Source organism: Elephantulus edwardii, unplaced genomic scaffold (genome assembly GCF_000299155.1).
Source record: "Elephantulus edwardii isolate Elephantulus edwardi_28Jun2011 unplaced genomic scaffold, EleEdw1.0 scaffold00113, whole genome shotgun sequence".
Lineage (NCBI taxonomy): Eukaryota > Metazoa > Chordata > Mammalia > Macroscelidea > Macroscelididae > Elephantulus > Elephantulus edwardii.
The window spans coordinates 5,077,965-5,102,681 of NW_006399863.1; the positions used below are offsets into that span (position 1 = coordinate 5,077,965).

The 24,717-nt window shown below is 40.2% G+C and overlaps 1 protein-coding gene across 1 annotated transcript in view; it reads left to right on the plus strand.

Moving 5' to 3' along the window:
• The window catches only part of ERC2 (ELKS/RAB6-interacting/CAST family member 2), a 1,171,987-nt gene that overhangs the window by 441,557 nt on the left and 705,713 nt on the right, over positions 1 to 24,717 (plus strand). Inside the window, exon 5 of the mRNA XM_006892220.1 lies at positions 11,568 to 11,723. Coding sequence (XP_006892282.1) covers positions 11,568 to 11,723 — 156 coding nt within the window. The remainder of the gene's footprint in view (positions 1 to 11,567; positions 11,724 to 24,717) is intronic.

Consider the following 24,717-nt stretch of genomic DNA (forward strand, 5'->3'; position numbering starts at 1 on the left):
AACAACAACAACAACAACAACAACAACAACCCAAAGCAAACTTAAGTATTGCAATTCGAGACTTGAAATTGTTCTTCAGTTCCTCCAGTATAGGGAAACTGGGATTTGACAGCACAACAGTTGCCTAAGTCATCAGTACACACTGACTATTCTCATTAACTGCATTTTCCAAACAATCGTTTTTGAAAAATACTGTTTGCTTCAGTGGCTGTGCTAGTTCTCTGTGCTTCTTTGGAGCATGTACACTTATTTTTACTCTCCACATCTATATTCAGGTGAGACATACATTTGAGAGGAAACGTAAGTATTTACGAAGGAATCCTCCCTGTGTGATCCTTAACCTGAGGAACGTAACAGTGCATGTGGATTTCTGTGTCTGACCTCTTCTGAAAGGGGAGCTTCCTGGGTGAAAGCAAGCTGCTGATGGTTTTTACACACTCTCCCAGTGATTCTGATACTGTGATCACCAGCTGGCATGGAGCAGCCTTTCTTTTATTAATTCAAAGGCACCTAAAAGTGATTTTGTGTTAGTGAGGCTCCCTTCAAAGCATGGGGATGTTGAGTGTTCTCAGTAGTAATTGAAACATTTTTCCATGCAGGCCAATGTTGACATTCACAGGTGCAGCTACACTGGTTGTTAAAATACTGCAACATTTCCATGGCTATGTTAAATACTTAAACCCAGAGTCACCACAAACCTACTCTACCTTCTCCCAGGATTCCCAAGGACAGTGACTAAAGGGCTAACTTGGACCCGTTGAAACTTCTCAGCCTCTTGGGTTCTGTGTGGTGTCCTTTTGAATTTGTGCCTGTGCTGTGTATGGTTACGCTGGTTGTTGAGTGATCGAGTAATCACCCCTGACTCTGTGGGATTTGAAACATTGGAGTTCGGTTTCCACATAATAATAACACAGTCCAGTGAAACTGTCCTCCTGTCACTACGTCTTTACTTTTCCAAACCTTTCTTTGACTCTCCTTCCTTTTGAAAACTACTGACGCTTTTACTTTCTGAGCCCTTTTGTTTTGCCCCTTCATTTTCTTGGTGATTTTTCCACTATCCTCCCAGTCCTTGGCATCCAACCAGCTCAGAAAATGTTCTCATCTTTTAGCCTGAGGGATCTCTTCTCTGTCATCTCAGCTTCTGTGTGCCCTCCTCTTTTACCTTTCATTCATTCATTCATCCATTTATTTATTTTATAAATTTACTTCCTGAAGCCACCAAGGGAGCTCTGGTGGTCTAGTGGTAAGAAGCTGCTCTGTAATTCCAAAGGCACATAGTTCCAGTCCACTAGCTGCTCCACAAGAGAAGGATAAGTGATCTCTTCCCATGTGATCTGCCACCTCTGAAAGCCCAATGGCGAGTCAGCTTTGAGTAGGGCCCAACTTGATAGCATGTGACAACAACAAAGCCATCAAACTGCCCCCTTGCTTACCAGCTTATATATGATTCTCAGACCCAAGGCCAAACCCTTAGCTTGACTCTGAAGACTAGGTGTTCTTGGACCCCATTTTTATCTCAGTTCTAGCTCTTACACACATACCATAAACATGACATGCATGTGACATAATTATGACATATACATGGTGACTGCAGCAATGGGCTCAAACATGGTGATGATAGATAGTAAAGATGGTTTTAACTCTCTTATGCTATGAGACTTAAGTCTGTTATCATTAAAAAAGAAGATATTCATGCATACAGGGAGATCAAACCTCAGAGGTCATTGTCCAAAAAGGCCCTCAAGTCACTTTTTCTGCCTGGGACAATAGTGGGCTTATTAACAAGAATGAGAACCCAGGCATAGGTTGTATGGAGAATGAGCCAAAAGTTGTTGGTTTTTTAGTGTTTTTTTAAAAAAAACAACAAACAAGCCACACAAAAACCCACAAACCAAACAAGACCAGGTAGGAGCAGAGGGGTAAGGAATGGCTGGATGGAAATCACAGGGTCACACAATTTGATGGATGGAGGGAGGGGTTGGGAAAGAAATGGGAAAAATCCAATGGGGATCCAGAAAGACAGGGCAGTGATTGACATAGTTCAGTGTTAATTCATTTTAGAAAATATAATGATTCAGAATGATTGCATGAAATAAAATGTGAATGAAGGCTAGTGTGAATCACAATGTATATGAACTTTGTGAGCAAACCAGTGTTGTTTTTGTTGTTGTTATGTGCCATTAAGTTGCCTGTGATCCGTAACAACCCTATGTACAGCAGCTCTGAACTCTGTCCTGATCCCATCTTACTAATTCTGACAAACCAACCTCCAGTGCCCCAGTCACTATATCAATCTATTTCATCCAGGCTCTTCTTCTCCTATGCTGTCTCTCCACCTTTCTGAGCATGATCTCCTTCTCCAAGGATTGGTCTCTCCTGGCCATGTGTCTAAAGTATGTGAGACAGAGCTTCAAAATCCTAGCCTTCAAGAAAAATTTGGTTTCACCCTTTCCAAGACAGACCTGTTTGTTTTCTTGGCAGTCCATGGTATGTTCAAGACTCTTCTCCAGCACCACAATTCAAAGGCATCAGTTCTTCTGTTATCTTTAGTCATTGTCCAGCTCTCTGAAGCATAACAAGTAATTGTAAAGACCATGGCCTGAATTAGGCACACCTTAGTCTCTAGAATGACATCGTTGCTTTTCAGCACTCTGGCAAGGTCCTTGACAGCAGATTTTCTTAATGCAATTTGTCTTTTGACCTGACTGTTGGTGCCATAAATGTTGATTGTGGATCTGAGCAAGCTATAATTGTTTATAACCTCAGTGTCTTCTCCATCTATTGTGGTGCTGCCAACTGGCCCATTGGTTAGAATCTTGTCTTCTTGATGTTGAGCTTCAATCTATATTGAAGACTATAGTCCTTGACCTTCTGCAGCAAGCACTTCAGGCCTTCTTCAGTTTGGTTATGTCATCTGCATATCATAGGTTGTTGATGAGTCTTCCCTCAATCTTGATGCCACATTTCTCCTCATAAAGTCCTGCTTCCTGAATGATCTGTTCTTCATATAGATTGAAAAAGTGTGGATACAGGATGCATCCCTGACACACTTGTTTCCTTATTTTGAACCATGCAGTGTTTCCTTGCTCTGTTCTGAGTATTGCTTCCTGGTCCAAGTATGGGTTTTACATAAGCACAATCAAGTGTTCTGGGATTCCCATTTTACTCAAGGTTAGCCACAATTTGTTGTGATCCACACAGTCAAATGCCTTTGCATAGTCAATGAAACACACAAAAATACATAAAAGCACCTTAATTTCTTTTAATTTTACCTAAGCTAACTCAAGAGAAATCTGGTGTTCTAGTCCATTAGGACTGCTAACCCCCAAACCTGGGCTTTCTGATGGTTTGAATCCACCAGGCACTCCATGTGGTCATTCTCCTCTTGTGTAATTTATAGTGTCCTGGGAATCCACTGGAGAGGGTCAGCTGTGGACTGATTCTGACTTTACAAGAATGAGTGAGTGAATCCAAATAAATGTTGAGTATGTGTCTTTTATCATAAAGAGTGAGGTGACATCTGTACAATGTGCTCCTTACCTCTTAATTTAGACCATAATTTTCTTTTGGTTTGATAGGGCCCCAAGATATGAGCTTTTGATGTTTTTGTTTTTAATTTTTTCTTGTTACAAATCCTAGGTTCAAGTACTTCTTCCTAGAGTTTTTATCTTGGGCTTGTACAGAAAACAAAGCTAAATGCATCACCATCGATTCAGTTCTGATTCCTACTGATTTTATGGGACAGAGTAGAACTGTCTCATAGAGTTTCCAACACTGTAAATCTTATGGAAGCAGACTGCCTCGTTCTCACAGAACAAGCAGCTAGTGGGTTCAAAACACCAGCCTTTTAGTGAATGTTTCACCATTGTGCCTACCACCAGAGATCCCTGGGCTTTTATCTCACTGCCATTGAATAAATCCCAACTCACAGGAATGTTCTAGGACAAAGTAGAACTGTGCTATAGGGTTTTTGAGACTGTAAATCTTTATGGAAGATTTTATATGTTTTTCCTATGAAGCAGCTGGTGGATTTGAACCATTAACCTTTTAGTTGTAGCATTCCCAGGGCCTCATGGATTCATTTAACTGTGGCTTATCCTCCACAGCAAATCCTTCCAATGGTGAGGCATTACCCAGATAGTGTGAGACCAAAGGCTGCTCTTACGTCTGCAGCTTTGGCTAGATGATTTCTAAAAGTTAAGCCTTCAAGAGCTTCTGTGGTACCAGTAATAATAGTTTAGAATTTTATTCTAAATAAAGTATAATATAATTATGTAGGGACGTTTTCCTGGATATTAGATCACGTCGTCTTTAAACCAAGTTGGCCCTTCATGTGTTGATCAACATCCATAGACTGATATATGATCACAGTGTGTTCTGTGCTCTGTAAAAAATGCTTATATTTTTCTTTCATGGTCTGATATTAAGATGGAAACCAGTAATTCTTACTATATTTGAAGGGAAAGCACATTGTGACACTCAGCAATCACATAATTGTTACTTTTTGTGACTAAATGATACTGCCTTTCTGATGTTCCACCCACATGCCACTTCTGTGTTCACAGTTCCTAGAGAGGAAATAAAATCTGTTTCTTGCTCTGTGATGGAACATAATGTTTGACAAACACAAAATGGGATAATAATGACATCCTGACTGGAAAAGAGGTTCTAGAAAGTTACTCTCAAGACTCTTGGTTTTCTATGTGACCTTGGCCAGCACTGTTGGCCTGACCTCTTCTGCACTGGTCCTTCATATCCCTTGTACCCAGGACTTCTGCAGTCACATGTAACATAGAGTCATCTGGGGAAAGTGCATGTTCAAATTTTATAATTTTGGATGAGAGCCTGCATTTATTAAAACACCGCCAGGTGATGCCTGCTTCAGCTCTGTGAATTACACTTGGAGTAGCAAAGGGCTAGACTCAAGTTCTAGAGCTAGAAGGAAGCTCATGATTTGTCCTGAGTTCTACTTTGTATTTCACATGCCTGCCAAAGTCAATGGTACTCAGTGAATGTCCATTAAAGTATTGAGTATCCCACGAACTGTCAAAAGAACAAAGAAATCTTTTTCAGAGGAAGTGCAACCCAAGTGGTCCATAGAGACAAAGGTGTTGGAACATTTGTCTCACATACTTAAAACATGCTGTTATGTGGGGCCAGTCTTAGGAAGAAGACATCATGCTTAGCAAAAGGCATCATGCTTGGAAAAATAGGTCAGAAACAGAGAAGAAGATCTTCCGTGAGCGAGACAGAGTGACATGGTAGTTATAGCAATGGGTGGAGATAGTGCAGATTGTATAAGACAGTGCTGGGTTTGGGGTCTCTGAGTCACAATGACATGATGGCATCTAACAACAGTATATTTCCTGAATGAATGAGAACCTGCCCTGACTCTAAGCTCTCTAACACTCTGGAGGAGACATACCATAGATTATACCAGAGATTACTAGAAGAAGAAAAAAAATGAGGGCAGAATTTAATTTTACTTTCCACTGACATTTACCCTCATTTCTGTAGTTGTTACTTGAACAGACTAGCTTATCAGATCTGACTGGTACAGGAGGAGATTGTCCTTCCTTCTCCAGCATAGCATCTGTTGGATTTGAATTGCACACCTCTTGGATTGCACTGCAGTTTCTTGCCACTAGGCCACCAGAGCTCCCAGTAACATTCATTTTAATACTCATGAAATTCTACTTTTCCTGTTTCTTTGTAATTCTGACTTCTTTGAATTCTTCTACCCTTTGTATTTCTCTGTGCCATCTCCTTCATTAGTCATATTATGTTGAGCATCCTTTCGCCTTTGTCCATCTTAATATGTGTCTGTTATCCATTTAGGGAACTCAAATGGCCTAGTTGTAAGAAGCTACACTGCAATCCCAAAGGAAAGGGTTCAAATGAATAAGAAGATGTTTTGCCAGTTCAAAGGGAAGCGGTTTCAATGCACTAGCTGTTCGATGAGAGGAAACAGGCAAGCTCCTCCTGTGTGATTTACAGCCTCTGAAAACTCGTGGAGGGTCATCTGTGAGCAGGTTCTTACTCAGTGACATAATACAACAACCTTTTCTATTTACTGATTCAATGCTTTGGGCACAATATTAAATGATGCATGAAGCATTAAAAAAGATGGAAAGAGTATACAGAGTCATTGTACCAAAAGGAATTGGTGGACACAGAAGAATTTCATGAAACAATGAATGATCAAGAGCCTGTGGTGATGAAGGAGGAAGTTCAAGCTGCTCTGAAAGAAGTGGCAAAAAACAAGGCCCCAGGAATTGATGGCTTAGCAGTTGACATATTTCAGCAAATAGATGCTGCCCTGGATGTCCTCACCAAGTTTTGCCAAGAAATCTGGAGGACAGCCACTTGGCCTACTGACTGGAAGAGATCTATATTTGTTCCCATTCCAAAGAGAGGTGATCCAACAGTGTTGGAAATTATAGAACAATATCATTGATATCACATGTAAGCAAGATTCTGCTGAAGATCATAAAAAAATGAGTAGAACAGCACATCAACAGAGAACTGCTTGAAGTGCAGGCGCTGGATTTAGAAGAGGCAGTGGCACTAGGGATAATAACTAATATCAGATGGATCTTGGCTGAAAGCAGAGAGTGCCAGAGGAATGTCTATTTGTGTTTCGTTAGCTATGCAAAGGCATTTGACTGTGTGGATCGTAACAAACTGTGACTGACGTTGAGAAGAGTGGGAATCCCAGAACACTTGATTGTGCTTATGAGAAACCTATACTTGGACCAGGAGGTTGTTGTCAGAACAGAGCAAGGAAACACTGCATGGTTCAAATTGGGAAGGGTGTGCATCAAGGATGTGTTCTATCTCCTTACCTTTTTAATCTTTATGCAGAACAGATTATCTGGGAGGCTGGGCTCTATGAGGAGAAATGTGGCAACAGGATTGGAAGAAGACTCATCAACAATCTGTATTATGCAGATGACACAAACCTGCTTGCTGAAACTGAGGAGGACCTGAAGCACTTGTTGTGGAAGGTCAGGGACGGCAGCCTTCAGTATGGATTGAGATTCAACATCAAGAAAACAAAGATTCTCACCACTGGGCAGATTGGCAGCATCATGATGGATGATGAAGAGATTAAGATTGTTCACAGCTTTAGTTTGCTTGATTCCACAATCAACAGTTTTGGCACCAGCAGCCAGGAAATTAAAAGACGTATTGCATTGAGAAAGTCTGCTGTTAGGGACCACTCCAAAGTACTGAAGAGCAATGATGTCAGTCTAGACACTGAGGTGCGCCTGGTACAGGCCATGGTCTTTACAATCACTTGCTATGCATCAGAGAGCTGGAGAATGGCTAGAGATGATAGAAGGAGAATTGATGCCTTTGAGCTGTAGTGTTGAAGAGTGTTGAATATACTGTAGACTGCTAGGAGAATAAACAAGTTCGTCTTTGGAGGCAAGGATTCTGAAGCTTTTTCTGACATACTTTGGACATGTTGTAAGGAGGGACCAGTCCTTGGAAAAGGGCATCATGCTTGGGAGGGTGGAGGGACCGCACAAGAGAGGAAGACTCTCGATGAGATGGATTTATTCCATCACTGGGATAATGGGGATAGGCGTGGCAGGGACAATGAGGTTGGCACAGGATAAAGCAGGGTTTAGGGGTGTTGTACATAGGGTTGCTATGAGTTGTAAGTGACTCAATGGCACATAACAACAACAATAACCTTCGACTGCCTCCCTTCTCATCCCTAGTAACCATTCATGATTCCATTAAGAACTGACAGATTGGGCTCACAGAGAAGTAGCCACTAGGAATTAAGAAAAGTCAAACCTCACTATTCTCAAGTTAATTACACATCACAGTGAGCCCATGTGTCATAGCGAACTGTGCTTCACAAGGTTCCGAGTGCTTGATTTTTCAAGCAACAAAAGTAGATCAGCAGGTTTTTCTTTGAAGTCACCTTTGGATGGACTGCAACCTCTGAATTTTTGGTTAACAACCAAGTACACTAACCTGTTGCACCACTCAGACTGATTATTGATTAAACTGAAACAAGCAACCAAAAAACCTCACTTGTAGTCTGACTCAAAGGGACACTCCACCAGGCTTCTGATGCTAGAAATCTTTACACAAGACTGCCTGTCTTCCTCCTACCAAGTGACTGGTGGATCTGAACCACTCATCTTTTGGTCAGCAGCCTGACAACTTATGAACAACATCACCAGGGCTCCTTGGCTATTTCTTAGAAGCTCACTAAATGAGGGAGCTCTGGTGTCCTACTGGCAAGAAGCTGTGCTGCAATCCTGAAGACATGCTGTTCAAGGCCACCAGCTGCTCCATCAGAGAAGGATGGGCAATCTCCTACCATGCAATGAACTGCCTCTGAAAACCCACCAGAGGGTCAGCTATGGTTTGATTCCACCTCTGCAGGAAACAACAACAAATGACTAGGAACCTCTGATGGCTCAGAGGTAAGGAGTTGTGCTTCTACTCCATGGGCATGCAGTTCGAATCCACCAGATGAGCCATCTTCTCCCATGGAATTTACTGCTCCTAAAACCTGCTGAGGGTCAGCTATGAGTGAGTTCTGACTTGATGGCAAACAAGAACAAATTACTATTTGTACCTTTTGCCTAATGAACTGAAGTTGCCCTGAGTCATTCATTCTTTGTCATTATGTTAATTTCCAGCTCATAGTGACCTGAAGGGTTTCTGAACCTGTGAATCATACCTGGTGTAGACTTGTGGGTTCAAACAGCTAACTTTTCTGTTACCACCCCAACATTTAACAGATTAGGCTTCCAGGGTTCTTTTGTTTTAGATATGAATCTTTAAATGTAAGGTTTTATTTGTATTTATGTCTAGATCTTAGATAAGCATTTTTAAAATATGTGTAAATAACTTATTTCAAAGAGATACTGAATTCACATTTTTTTTTTCTGAACTAGCAGAGCCTGAAACAAATATATTTTTAACGGGTTGTTTGGTTGGGTTTTTTTTAATCCATAAACTTTCCTCACTCCAACATTTTTATAGTCCATGACCAAAATATAGTGTGAAAACAACATGGTATGATAATCGTTATCCTACTCAAGACATTAGAAAAATGTCACCAGAGGCATGGGCTGAAGGGACGCTTCAGAGATGACAGAAAACCCAATCTGTTTGCTCCCCCAGAGTGTTCAATGCCAGGTTCAGAGCAGGTCCCTGGAGCACCAACCCTTAGTGACAGGAGCTGACAAGATGACCTGCGTGCTTAGGATCTTAATTATGTAAAGTGGAGGTGATCATGGCACGAGTTCACTGGAAGAATGCAAATCATTGTCTTGACTCTTGACTTTCACAGTATAACCCTGAGCTTAATATGATCATTAAAGTCTTTCTTAAAAAGAGGGTGGTTTTCCCCCTCTGAGACTTTACTTGCAGAGTAATTTCATTCATAATGAATGAAAGAGAGTGTGTTTGCTACAGGATTTCTCATGGTCGTTAATGCTTGTGCACGTTGGGAATCCTCAATAAGCGTTTGGAAAACTTTTTTGACCCCAGAACTCCCTTTGCATCAAACATTAAGGCTTGTGGCTTTTGGAAAGAGCTACTCTATATTTCTCTTTGGCCAGTTTTGGGAGAGTCCACAGTTACCTACTTCTAGGGATTTCTTATTTGTGAAATATACTGATGGTGTTTTTTAAACCTATGACATACATTATTTAAAAACCACTACATATATTATTTTGTAATATAATTTAAAAGTAATATGCAAACAGGGAGCTTTGGTAGCCTAGTGGCAAGGGGCTGCACTGCAATCTGAAGGCATGTGGTTTGAGACCAGCAGCTGCTTGATGGGAGGACAGGCAGTCTCCTCCCTTGCGATTGACTGCCTCTGAAAACCTGCTAGTGGGTCAGCTGTGAGTCAGTTCTGACTGTCTGATACACAACAACAGCAACAACAACAGCAATGAAATACATTCAGCCAAAGACACCTCTTTGGAGTAGTAGACATTGCTCTACCCACTTCAACTTTGCTTTTCAGGATGTAATCAGGCCTTGTTAAAATGTTATTGTTGTGGTTATGTGCCGTCGAGTCGCCTGTGACTCATAGCGACCCTGTGTACAACAGCCCTAAACTCCGCTCTGTCCTGTGCCAATCGCACTGTCTCCAACACTCCCATCCCAATTATCCCAGTCACTAAATCAATCTACCTCATAGAGGGCCTTCCTCTCCTGCGCCGTCCCTCCACCCTCCCAAGCATGATGTCCCTCTCTAAGGACCGGTCTCTCCTCATAACATGTCCAAAGTATGTTATGTTAGACGAAGCCTCATGTTAAAATGTAGGTTCTGATACATTTATGCTGGAGTGGAAATGCAAACACTGAAACTGGAATGAACCATTTTTGTTGTGTACCAGAGTGGGAGCCAACACAGAGCTGATCATCCAGTGGGTTTTCAGAGGCAGTTAATTGCACAGGAGGAAATGGTCCATCTTTCTGGCGGCCTCAAAATGCATGGATTCAGGAATGCAGCACAGCTTGTTGGAATAAAATGCAAAGTAATGGGTGATAGTGGGAGGACTTCTAGTCAAAGTTTCAGCACGTTTAATTTCAAAGACAGATTTCAATCTAATACCTGAAACTTGCAGTTGGGAGATTTTTTTTTTCTTAAAGCCTCTGTAATTGCTCTTTTTTCTCTTCTTTTGAATACATCATTTCTTATTACACCTTTTCCTGTGTTTAGCCTTTTACTTCCTTATTATTATTATTTTTTTAAATCTGTCATTGCCTGTTGTTTTCTTAAGTAATTCCCTGCTTTAGCATAATATTTCAATTCTTTTCTTTTCCTTTAAATTTCAGGTCAGTAAATCAGTGGCTTAGGAATTCCCCAGCAAGGTGGTTGTCATGCTTTTTGTCACACAGGAACTTGACTCCTTGCCACATGTATCAGGACACTGTGATAGATTATTTCCAGTTGTTATAAATTCCCAAAATTTAGTGCGTCAGTCATACTAAATCAGGATCCAGCCATTTACTTTCACTTATGCCTCGATCTTAGATGTGAATTCTTTTCCTCGTTAGTGAACTTGAGTTTCCTTGTCTCTCACAGTTGTATTCCAAGTGTGCCTTATTAAACCTGCCACAGAATAGAGCCATGAACAGACCATTACTTTTGTTTGTTTACAAAAGTTGGTTTTTTTAAAAAAAATATTTTTGCCTCAAATGAACTTGAAAATACACTGGGAAACCCTATCTCAAAGCTTAAATGTCACACCCAAATGACATTTGTCTTCTTTAACATTTTAAATTAACTTTGTCACTACTTCTTTGGTGGTTTTGTTCTCAGGTCTAGAGTCACCTCTCAGGTCTGAAGTAACATCTTGGTTAACCCTGTATATTCTGTTAGTTCATGATTCTTCATGGCAGCTTTGGAAAAAACTCACAGATGATGCTTAAAAGTGGAAAAAATAATTATCCTTTGTTTAAGACTATGAATACGTTTTAATGTGTTACTACAATGACAATGAGTTACTACAAAATCTCCTTAAATTGTTTTGATGATACTGAAAAATAATTTTGTTTCTTTTATTTTACCAAAGGACACGAAAATTGCTTCCTTGGAGCGCAATATAAGGGATCTGGAGGATGAGATCCAGATGTTGAAGGCCAATGGTGTGTTGAACACCGAGGACCGGGAGGAAGAGATCAAACAAATCGAGGTTTACAAAAGTCACTCCAAGTTCATGAAAACCAAGGTATGGTCCAGGGTGATAAACTTTTATACTCGTAGTGTGACTGGAATGTTAAGGTTTATGTATGTACTTGTCCCAAATACTTATATAATCTGCTTTGTGTGATGTCATGAGATACATAGATAATAAAGAATATGAAATATTTTCTGCTTAGAAATGTAGATTCCAAAAAAGCATCCAGGAGAAAACCTTTGGAATTCTTACTTACAATGGGACTATGGTTCTTTTAATGAGCTCCTTTGGTGTCCTGCTTTGAGAATTGGCGTTATGTTTTTAATAGTCTTCATGATTTCATGTTTTCTCCGTTATCTTAGTTACTATTTTTTTAAGTTGCTATCTGTTTTAGTTATCTAGTGGTGCTATAATAGAAATAGCACATGTCAGGGGGATTAGGGGGAGAAGAGGAAAGAGTGGATAGATAGCTAACACTGTATTGGAACAGATAAGGGGAAGAATGGTCCAAAAGGAATAGATGATGAGGTATTATATGTATGAGAACAATCTGGAACAAGGGGTGCATTGCAAAGTAGACTGGGGTGAGAGTAGATGGGGGTGAAGAGGGAAGAAAATGTGTAACAATAAATGAATAAAAATGAAAAAAATAGAAATGGCACATGTAAATGCCTTTAAAAAAATAAATTTATCATCTCATAGTATAGAAGCTAAAAGTTCAAACTCAGAGAACTCCATGTAGGGAAAGACTGTATGTGTCTCCTGGCTCTAGGTGGTTCACAGTGCTTTTACTCCTGACTTTTTTCTTGGTAGTTATATGTCCCTCTGCTCTCTGCTCAACTGTTTAATCTTTATTTCTCAAAAGAGATTAACTCAGGGAGCTCTGGTGGCCAAGAGGCAGGAAGCTGCACTGCAATCCCAGAGGTGTGTGGTTCAAATCCACCAGATGTTCTGCTGGAGGAAGAGGGACAATCTCCTTCAGTACCAGTCAGATCTGATTTGACAGCACACACACACAAATAATTTAAAAAAAAAAAGATTGACTCAAAATACAACCTAATCTTGTAGATTGTATTCTTTCTCATTAACATGTTATTGTTTGGTGTTGTCAAGTTGAGTAAGACTCATAGTGACCCTATGAAAGACAGATCTGAACCTCTCCTATCCTGTGCCATCCTTACAGTTTCTGACCTATTGAGCCTATTGCTACAGTCATTCTGTCAATCCATCTCATTGAAGTTCTTCTTCTCTTTTGCTGACTCGCCACCTTCCCATGCATGGTGTCCCTCTCCAAAGAATAGCCTCCTCTAGCAACTTGCCCAAAATATGTGAGACCAAGTTTTATCACTTTTGTCTCCAAGGAACATTCGGTTGCACCTTCTTCAGGACATATCTGTTTGTTCTTTTGGCAGTCCATGGGCTCTTTAGTACTCTTCTCCCACACCACCATTAACCCTGTATGATTAACCTGATGGAAGATTTATAAAATATACAATAATGAATTTCATTAGATCATAAAAAGAAAGATAATTACCTAATCCTGGGACTAATAACCTAGCCAAGCTGACAATTTTTTTTTTTTGTGAGGAAGGTGGGGACACATTTAATCTGTAACACTCTCATTGTCAAATTTGTTCTACCATGTCTCAAAAGTTGTTAATTTCAGAAGCCAGTTTAATTGATTTCAATCTTACACATTTTCATTTTAAAATAGTGGTTAAGACATGGTTGATTTTAAGTCTCAATTGTTTAAATTATTCAACTTCTGTAAGCCTCATTTCTTTGTTTTTAAGATCAGTTAAGACAAGAACCTGCCTCACCAAATAGCTTTGACAGTTCTAAGAGTTTAGACATCAAAAGCACCTATTTGCATACCTGATATGTAGAACTCAAAAATTAATTGACTGCTACTGAGTTGTTTCTGACTCACAGCTAAACCTCCATTGGGTTTCTGAGGCTGTTATCCATCTTTCTTCCATGGAAATACTGGGGGATTTGAACTGCTGGAGATGTACAGCTTTTGGTTAGCAATGTAGTTCACTAAGGACTATGCCATCAGACCTTCCTGATCTGAAGAACTCATTCATTAAATGGCAGGCATTGCTGATAATGCTATTGTTACTGTTACCTGTTTTTGAAAGATTTGGAAAATATTATGATAATATGTCACAGTAATTTATATTTCTGACATCAATTTGAAAGAATTTGACTTGTACTTTTTGAAATTAAAGTTTGATCTCTAGCACCTGACTACTCATCATTCTTATATGTGAATAGTTATTAAACTCCTTAGGAGCCTTTTGAGATGTTTGTATGGAAATAATAACCACAGCAAAAAAAATGTGTTCATGGTTTACCACTTCCTGTTAAGAATCCTAGTTCATGGTTTTAATCTTGGTTGTTTCCTTATAAAATGTAATGGTAATAGAGTAATTAATGGAACCTTCCAGGAAAAAACAATGGGAGTGGCAAGGGGAGAAAAAGTAATGGCAGTTATGATTCTTATCCATTGTAAAAAATACTCATTTGAAGAAAATTTGCAGATTATAGAGAGGAAATAGTAAGATCTATCCTTTACCTTAAGAAGCCGTGGTGGCACAGTGTTTAAACTGTTAGCTACTAACCAGAAAGTTGAAAATTTGAACAGACCACAGTCAATCTGCAAGTGTAAAATGTTGCAGTCTGCTTCCCAAAGTTTGCACCATTAGAGACCCTCAGCGCAATTGGGGTCAACACACTTGAGAACTGAGTTACTGAGAATTGACTCAACAGCAATGAGTTTAAAATGTATTGCCATTTACTTCACTGCATATGCTGTTGTTGCCTAGTGCACTCAAGTTACTTCCAACTCAGGACAGTCTGTATCCAGCCGAACCAAACAGTGCCTAGTCCACTGTGACCCTGACAGTCCCTCCCATCCAGGATCCCATTACTGCAGTCACCATGTCAATCCATTGCGCAAAGCGTCTTCTTTTTGTCTGCCATCTCTGCTTTATCAACCATGAGGTCCTCCCGACAGCATGCCCAAAGTGTGTGAGATGAAGATGCACCATCCTGGCCTCCAAATCATAGACCAGCCATGCTTCTTGCAAGATGTATTTCTTTGTTCAGGCTGTGGTATGGTCAGTATTCTTTGCCAATATCCCAACTCAAAGACATCATATCGTCATTGTTTTCTTATTTGTGTTGAACTTTCACATGTGTATAATAAGGTGATTGAAAATACCATGACTCATGTCCAAGTGATAACCTTGCCTTTTAGCATTTTAAAGAGGTGCTTGGCAAAAGATTTATATAGTGTAATAATATGTCATTTGATTTTTCTGACTGCTGCTGCATATGGGGCCTTGTATATATACACATGCACGTGTGTGTGTGTGTGTGTGTGTGTGTGTATTTTTCTCATGGAGTAAAGAAACAAAGTAATCTGTACTTTTGCAATGCAAATATGAGTAGGAGTCTGTTCAGTGGATTTTAATGTAACCCTTCCTCTCAGGGACTGCCACAATGAAGAACAAGTTTCCCTGCCCAACTTTCTCTCTGGTTTTTTGTTTGTAGTCCTTTCTTTTGCACATTAAAGCTGAGATACATCAAACTCTGTAGGAGGATGGCCTGCATATTGCGACCAAATCACCCTGGAGATGAAGATCTGAGGCCCAGACATGAGTGAACTCAAGATGTTCACTGAAATTATTGTTTTGGCTTAAACTTCTCGTTGGTCTGTGATAACTGTGTTTCATCCTTAAATGCTCTGTCTCCCACCAGTTATTCAGGGAGGGAGATACTGCAAGCCACTTTCCAGAGCTAAAAATGCTGTGAGATTTACAAATCATACCTTTCATCATGGACTCTGTCCAGGAGAATAAAACATTTATATGGTCTTCAGCAAGAAAACTGTGACCTTTGTTAGCCTGAGGTTGTCTGCTTGGCCATTAATCCTTAAGTTTGATTGAACTTTTAATGGCTAGTTACTGTAAGAGTTCCAGAAGTGGTCAGGTCAGAAGAATGTTTAAGGAGTGTAGCAGAGCATGGTAGAAAGAGTTCAGCCTGAAAACTACAGCCAACTTGGGTGACTCTCTGGATTGTTCTTGGTGGTTGGGTGGCCCTGGGGCTTGTCTGATGTCACTCAACTGTGGTTTAATCATCTGTAAAATGGAGATACACCCACTATCCTCAGAGGGTGCTCAAAGGATTGAATGAAGAAATATGTTAAAAGTGTTTGTGTAAAAGAAAAAGTAATAATTATACTCATCATTATTGGAAAAGTACAGAAAAATACAAAATAATCAGGACAGTAACTAATAGTGTGCTCTCCTTTGAGCTGTGGTGCTGGAAAAGAGTACTGAATTTAGCATACACTGCTAAGAGAACAAACAGGTTTATCCTTGAGAGAGTGAAACCAAGCTGCTCCTTGGAGGCAAGGATACTGAAGCTCTGTCTGACATGCTTTGGGCATGTTGCAAGGAGGGACATCATACTTGGAGAAGGACATCATGCTTGGGAGAGTGGAGGGACAGTGCAGGAGGGGAAGAATCTAGATGAGATGGATTGACTCAGTGGGGTAGGTGTGTTGGAGACAATAAGGTTGACTCAGGAAAGAACAGGGTTTAGAGCTGTCGTACATAGGGTCACTATGAGTCACAAGTGACTTGATGTCACATAGCAGCAGCAATCTTACTTGACTGGTGAGGAAGGAAAGGAACTTTGCTGGAGTAGTGCGTAGCGAATTGCGCTGCTGACCCAAAGGCTGAGCCTCTCTTGGTGGTTTAAATCCAGCAGCGGCTCTGAGGGAGAAAGATGAACAATCAGTCTCCTTCTTTGTGATTCATGGACGCACAAAGCAATAGAGGGTCAAGTATGAGTCAGTTATGACCTGATCGCAGTGAGTAAGAATGAGGAAAAATGGATGTCTAAGAAATAGAAATCACAGTGAGTTTCTACATAACGTTATAGCGATATCCCTTATGAATGGCAAAGTTAACTAAGAAGTGCCGTGAAGAGTCAGATTTGATATAGTCTCCATTGAAATGGTATATTGAGCCATAACATTGCACAGTAGTATCATTATTTTCATTACTCATTTGTCTTTTACTTTGAAAACTCACTTCTGTTGAGTAAATTCCACCTCATAAGGACCCCACAGGGCAGAGTACACCTGTCCCACTGTGTTTCCAATGGTATAAACCTTTATAAAGGCAGATTGCCTCATCTTTTCTCTCGAACTGGTTTGAACAGTTAGCAGCTTTATCAACATTATCACAAGGGCTCCTTTCCACCTTGAAAGGAACTAGTCAGTTCCTTACTTAAGTCTGAGAATGATTTCCTCTGGGAAGACACCTGTTTCTAAACACTTAGTCTCTGTGGTGCTTGTCTTTTGTGATTTCTGGGATTGCTTAATATGGAAGACTTGACCGCAGTTGTGTGAATTGTTAACAAAGGGATTTTTTAGCTTTTAGAAGCATCACATTCACAAAACAACAATCTGATAAAGAACACAAAAATCCAGTTTATGTTTAAGCAAGCCCGAAAGGATAAGTAAAAATACCCACCCCAGCTCTGTATAGGTAAGGTAGCAGGGTCAGATGCCAGATTTTCCATAAATAAAACAAAAGATTATTTTTAAAATGCAAAGCCTACAGAGATTCTAAAATTTTCTTGTGAAATGGAAAAGCAGCTCATTTGGCTTACCAAGCTAGTGATGGAAACAGGCCATGTGACAAGATATCAGCTAGCACAAAAAGCTTAGAGTTATGAATGATTGTCTTTAAAAAAGTATTGTTAATGGTTTATCGAGATTTAAAGAGTTGCCATAGAAGAGTGTTTCAGAAACTGAGGACCTGAAGAGCTTGCTACCTGAAGAGCTATGTAAGGAGAGGGTAGAGCCTTTTGGGAACCAGGAATGAAGTTGCAGATATATATTGTTAATTTTGTTATTGTTACTGTGTGTTATGAGAATGTTGTGAGGAAGAAGTTCAAGCTGTTCTGAATGAATTGGCAAAAATGTCTATCACAACAAACTGTGACTAACTCTGAGAAGAATGGGAATCCCAGAACACTTGATTGTGCTATTGGAAAACCTATACTTGGACCAGAAGCAGTCGTCAGGACAGAGCAAGGAAACACTGCATGGTTCAAAATTGGGAAGGGTGTACACCAGGGATGTGTCATATCTCCATACTTTTCCAATCTTTATGCAGAACAGATTACCGAGAGGCTGGGCTTTATGAAGAGAAATGTGACATCAGGATTGGAGGAAGATTCATCAACAAACTGCATTATGCAGATGGCAAAACCCTGCTTGCTGAATCTGAGTAGGACCTGAAGTGCTTGCTGTAGAAGGTCAAGGACTGCAGCCTTCAGTATGGATTGAAGATCAACTTCAAAGAATACAAAGATTCTCACCACTGGGCGGACTGGCAGCATCATAATGAATGCTGAAAAGATAGAGATTGTAAACAGTTTTAGTTTGCTTGGCTCCACAATCAACACTATTGTACCAGCAACCAGGGAATTAAAAGACGTATTGCATTGAGAAAGTCTGCTGTTGAGACCTCTCCAAAGTACTGAAGAGCAATGATGTCAGTCTGGACACTAAGGTGCACCTGATACAGGCTATGGTCTTTACAGTCAACTTGCTATGCATCAGAGAGATGGAGAATGACTAGAGATGATAGAAGGAGAATTGATGCCTTTGAGCTGTGGTGTTGGAGAAGAGTGTTGAATATACCATGGACTGCTAAGAAAATGAACAGGTTCATCATGGAGAGGATAAAGCCAGGCTGCTCGTTGGAGGCAAGGACTCTGAAGCTTCATCTGACACACTTTGGGCATGTTCCAAGGAGGGACCAGTCCTTTGAGAGAGATGTCAGGCTTGAGAGGGTGGAGGGACAACACAGGAGAGGAAGATCCTTGATGAGATGGATTGAGTCAGTGAGTGGGGTAATGGGGGTTGGTGTGTCAGAGACAGTAAGATTGGCACAGAACAGAACAAAGTTTAGGGTTGTACTTAGGGTCACTATGAGTTGCGGATAACTCAACAGCACATAACAGTAACAACATTACTGAGTTGACTACAACTCAGAGAGCTATATCCGATACTGTGCCTGTTATTCATAGTATTTTGAAGGCCTGTTATTTAACAATTTGATGACCATTTCTGCTTCTTAATCTACTTGAGTGTGAAAGCTCCACCACAACCTGTCCACCAGGAGAGACGTTACTGGTATTTAAAATACTGGTGGCATCGCTTCCAGCATCACATGTTGTTGTTGTTGTTATGTGCCGTCAAGTCGCCTGCAACTCATAGCGACCCTATGTACAACAACCCTAAACTCCACTCTGTCCTGTGCCAATCGCACCGTCTCTGACACTCCCATCCCAATTATCCCAGTCACTAAATCAATCCACCTCATAGAGGGCCTTCCTCTCCTGCGCTGTCCCTCCACCCTCCCAAGCATGATGTCCCTCTCCAAGGACCGGTCTCTCCTCACAACATGTCCAAAGTATGTTAGACGGAGCCTCAGAATCCTTGCCTCCAAGGAGCCACCCGGTTTAACCCTTTCCAGGGCAAATCTGTTTGTTTTCCTAGCAGTCCATGGTATTCTCAGTACTCTTCTCCAGCACCACAGCTCAAAGGCATCAATTCTCCTTCTATCCTCCTTGGTCATTGTCCAACTCTCTGATGCATAACAAGTGATTGCAAAGACCATAGCCTGTATCAGACGCACCTTAGTCTCCAGAGAAACACCATTGCTCTTCAGTACTTTGGAGAGGTCCCTAACAGCAGACTTTCCCATGGCAATGCACCTTTTAATTTCCTGGCTGCTGGTGCCAAGACTGTTGACTACGGAGCCAAGCAAACTAAAGCTGTGTACAATCTCAATCTCTTCACCATCCATCCTGATGCTGCCAATTCGTCCAGTGGTGAGAATCTTTGTCTTCTTGACATTGAGCCTCAATCCATGTTGTAGGCTGCAGTCCTTGACACTCTGCAGCAGGCGCTTCAGGTCCTCTTCAGTTTCAGCAAGCATCACATAGGAACAATGTAAGCATGTGAAGCATTTTGAAGTAAGCCCTGAGGCAGTTTTCATATACCTAGGTTGGCCTGGACCAGGCTTGGAGGTACTTGCTGATGTGGGGGTGGTGTTAGGTGCCATCAAGTTGACTGTAACTCATAATGACCCTATAAACAACAGATAAAAACCTAACCCTATTTCACATCGCCATCACATTATCCACTTGTCATTGTTGCAGTCATGGTGTCAGTCTACCTTCCTGAGGGCCATTCCCACTTTTGCTGACCTTTCCCAGCATGATATCTTCTTCCAAGAACTGGCCACTCCTGACAACATACTCAAAGTATGTGAGTCAGAATTTCACCATCCTTGCCGCTAATGAGCACCCTGGCTGCACCTCTTCTGAGCTGGACTTGTTTGGTTTTTTGGCCCTCCATGGTATAGTCATCTTTCTTCTCTAATACCACAGTTTAAAGACATCAACCTTCTTGAGTCTTTATTATTCATTGTCCAACTTTCAGATGTTTATGAAGCAAATGAAAATTCCCTGGATTGGATCATACACACCTTAGTCTTTTAACTGACATCCTTTTTCTTTAGCACTTTAAAGAGGTCCTAAAAACAGATTTTCCCAGTACAGCACATCTTTTGATTTCTTCACTGCTGCTTCCACGGGTGTTGATTGTGGATCCAAGTAAAACGAAATCATTGAGGCCTTCAGTCTTTTCTCTGTCATGATGTTGCCTGTTGGTTCAGTCATGAGGATTTTTCTTTTCCTGAGGTCAGTATGGAATCCACATTGAAGGCTATGGTGTTTAATCTTCTTCACTGGAGTAATTTTTTAACAGAAGGCTTAAAATGTTCTCTGCAATGATTTTTTAGAAATTTATTATTGTTGCAAATAAAAATTAAATTGTTGGGTTTGATTTTTTTTAAAATGCAACCAATCATGAGGGGGTGGGGAACAACCCCTAAAATTAATTACATTTCCACATTCTCACTTTCATTGGCTTATGGCCATCAAGTATTTAGCCATAAGTTGGGTTTTTTGATGGGTCTTTTTGGTCAACCTTTCATTGATAGAGGATTTGAGTCCCCTTTATTGGCAGTGCATCAACTCAGTATCAGTCTCAATGTGTAATTTTTTGCTCCAGTTGATAAGAATGGCAACTAATAGTTATCAGAAGGGGTCAGGGGTCACCTCTTGGAAAAGATAGTCAGTGACAGAATCTCAGTGTGATATGTTGACACATTGACTACAACAATAAGTTAAAGCAAGACAGAGATTAGATTGTAAAGGGTGCAAAGGATGAGGAATTATTTCAATTTGTTATATAAAGGGCTGCTCTGAGCTCATAACAACTCTTTTTTGTATGATTATCTTGAAATAGGTAATTTTAAATGTTTCTGAAAGTTTGAAATGGAAGTGGTTTTCTAGAATTAAAAGATATTTTTTGAGATGAATAAAACATATAGATTGGAGGAAACGAGTTGTTGGAAATAGACATATGAAAGCACATCTCCATTTTAGCCTAGAGATGATAATTGTCTTGAAATTTATGCAATTAGATTAAGTAGCAATGAAAGCCTTAAAAAATATGAGTTCATAGAGGAAAAAAACCGTGCCCCAACATTCTTCGAAAGGTGGATGGTGAGTTGTGAAAAAAAAAAAAAAATACAACAGCAGATTTCAGAACCGCAGCTTGTGTGAAGGTGGAGATACAGTCTTTGATGTTAACTGCCGTCAGTCATCCCCTAACTCATGAAAGCCCCATGCACAACTGAATGAGGTATCGCCAGGTGGTGGCTACACATAAGATTCATTGGCTGATAATGAAATCTAAATTTCCTGCATGGGTGGCAACAATTCTACTTTTGAATCATCACTACTCACTAAGCCGGTTGCTATTTAGTTGACTCAGCTTCGTGGTGACCCCACATATTGCAGAGTAGAGCTCTCCTATTTTTTATAAGTATTTTTTTAGGCTTTTCTTCTGAGATGCCTCTGACTGATGGATGGATTCAAACCTTCAAACCTTTTGGAAATAAGATTTGGCACCACCTAGGCTCAGGCATAGTTTGTTGGTATTAAGTACTAGTCAGTCAACATATAAATCATAATTACCCTTCTGTGGCACGCGGAACTGCTTCTTATGCTGTTCTTGACTATACTCTTTTTAAGAAGCAAATCATCAAGTCTTTTCTCTGGTGGAGCTGCTGCATGAGTTTGAATCACCAGTGTTTGGTTAGCAGTCAAATGCTTAACCATCGTTCCACTAGAGTTATAGCCCGTTGCTGTTGTTGTTAGGTGCCTTTGAGTCGAGTATGACTCCTAGTGACACTACAAACTGAATCTTGCCCTATTGTGCACCATCCACACCATCTCTGATACACTTGAACCCATTGTTCCAGTCACTGTGTTAATCCTCCGTTCAGATGGTCTTCTCTTTCGCTGACCCTGCAATTTTTCAAGCATGATCAAAAGAAGATCTCCAAGGACTAATCCCTCCCAGCAACATGCCTGAAGTATGTGAGATGAAGCTTTGCCACCCATGCCTCCAAGGAATAGCTTGGTTGCACTTTCTTTAAGACATAGTTGTTTATTCTCTTGGCAGTCCATGGGCTATTCAGTACGTCTCTCCAACACCACAACTCAAAGTCATCAATTCTTCTTCTGTCATCCGCAGTCATTCTCCACCTGTTGGATGAATAGCGAGTAATTAAAAATACCAGGGCTTGAATCAGGTGCACCTTAATATTTAAACTAGCATCATCTTGCAGTGTGCAAAACCACATGCGTATGTGTTCCCTGTGAACTGAGACTCTGGGAAATTTCTTGAACAATGCACTGGTGTTTGAAACTCCAAGTACTACCCCAGCTGCAAAGGCGCATGGAAATCAGGCTGTGAGAATTGAATATAAGAGACCATGGAGAGCTTGAGTTACTTTCAGGAGCCCTAGTAAGCTTTTGAGAATGGAATGTACCATATAAGTAAGTGCTTTTCTTGTAGTAGAAGACTGATGGCATCCCTTGTTCCACACCACACTTTGTTCCCAGCCTAACACATTTTTCATCTACTGATCCCTGTTCTTCAATATTAGCTGCTCCTTTGCTTTCCAGTGTTTGCCAACCCCCCCCCACCTTTGCTGTCTTAGATCTCCCCCTTTATTCTGAATTTGTAACACATTTTCTTATTAACCTCTGATGGGGTGCAAGACTCATAACCTAAACTTCATGATAACAAGCATATCTCTTTCTAGACATGAGGGCTATATCTGCAGTGAAGAAGAAGCTGTTTTCTTTGGCTGCATGGAGGGTTTTTTTCAGCGTGTTGGTTGTGTTACAGACATAAATGGGGGAAGAACTTTCAGACGAGATGAAGTGTGCCTGAAGTCCGCATGGACTTCATATAAAGCATGTGATGTAATTCTGATTGGCTTTTCTTCTTGCCATTATAGAAACAGAACTTTCCCAGCCCCAATTCTCGTGTACGTTTGATTGCATCACTTTCCATTTTTATTGAGTTTATGGCTGTAAAAGAAGCAAAAGACATATTTTTATGGAAGAATATGATATTTTTTGCCCTGTAACTATATTCCCCATAGGAAAAAAAAGCCCTTTTCTGATATTGTCTGCATAAAATATTTATTTAAAATTTACCTCATGGCAGTGGTAGGCTGAATGCTATTTAAAGACAAGCTATTTAATATTTATGGGCTGAAATAATTTTATCATTATCCATTTATTTCACTATTGAGTAAAGTAGGTGAATGTTGAACCTGCAGTCTTTTCTTCCTATCAACCATCCAGTTAATTTTGTCTCATTTCTTCCTTTTATATCCTTTTCCTTACTCTAGCTCTCTATGCAGGTGTTTGGGAAAGGTATTTTTTTTAGTGTAAACATCATCTTTGGTTATTTGTATAGATTTGAAAGTCTCTTTTGGTTCAGTATGTGAAATTAACTATGCACTGTGCTGTTGGCTCTAACTGGATATAATTTGGAAGCCATACTTCCCGAAAGGAACACCAATCACAACAGATTTTAATTACTGTTTTCATAGTAGTCCATCTTAAACCTACTTTTCCTTTTTTTTTTTTTTTAAAATGATCCCCATTCTTTTCGTATAGGAGACAGGGAATACTTTTTACTCTGAGCCACATAAAAATTAGCATAGATTTAGTTATAATTTATTACATTTTCTCTCTCACTCACTGTCATTGTCATCAAGTTGACATCTACTCATAACTGATCCTCTATTTGGTTTCCAGGACTGTAAATTTCATGGGAGAAGATTGCTCATAATTCTCTCATCAAGCCACTGATAAATTTGAATTCCCAATTTAAATCGTGTTAGGAGCACAACACTGTAAAGACAACATGACTGGAGCTCCCTTATTACAATGTTATTTATTGTTATATGCTATCAAGTTGGAACCAGTTCATATCTGACCCTCCAGCAAGTTTTCAGAGGACATAAATTACATAAACTAATTGCAGAGCAGCTGGTAAACTCAAATTGCCTAACTTTTTGTTGGCAGCACAGGTCTTTATCCCCAAGGCACCAGAGCTCAAAGCCTTATTAATTAGAAAGGGGTAGGCCATGACTTCTACCTACCAAAATAGTGGTGCCATTCCCTGTTACATGCTCATAGCAGATGTTGACAGTTAATCTGAAGTTTCCCCTAATAAAATTTTAAGCATCTTCAGAATTGTCAAAACCACTTTCTGTGATACATTCACATAATGGAATACTGTGCAGCACTCATAAGCAACAGTTTTGAAAAATACTGTATAATCTGGGAAAGACTGGAGAGCATTATGCCAAGTGAACAAACTCAATCTCATAAGGGCAAATACTGCATAAGGCCATTCCTCCCACCTAAAGTAGAGAACACCAAAGAACATTACTTATTGAAAAATACTAAGCCAATAGAAAGACTTAAAAACATGCAATCCTGGGTTTTAGAATATTTCTGGTAGCATAGACTATAAGGAGGGAACTCTGGTGGCCTAGTGGTAAGGAGTTAT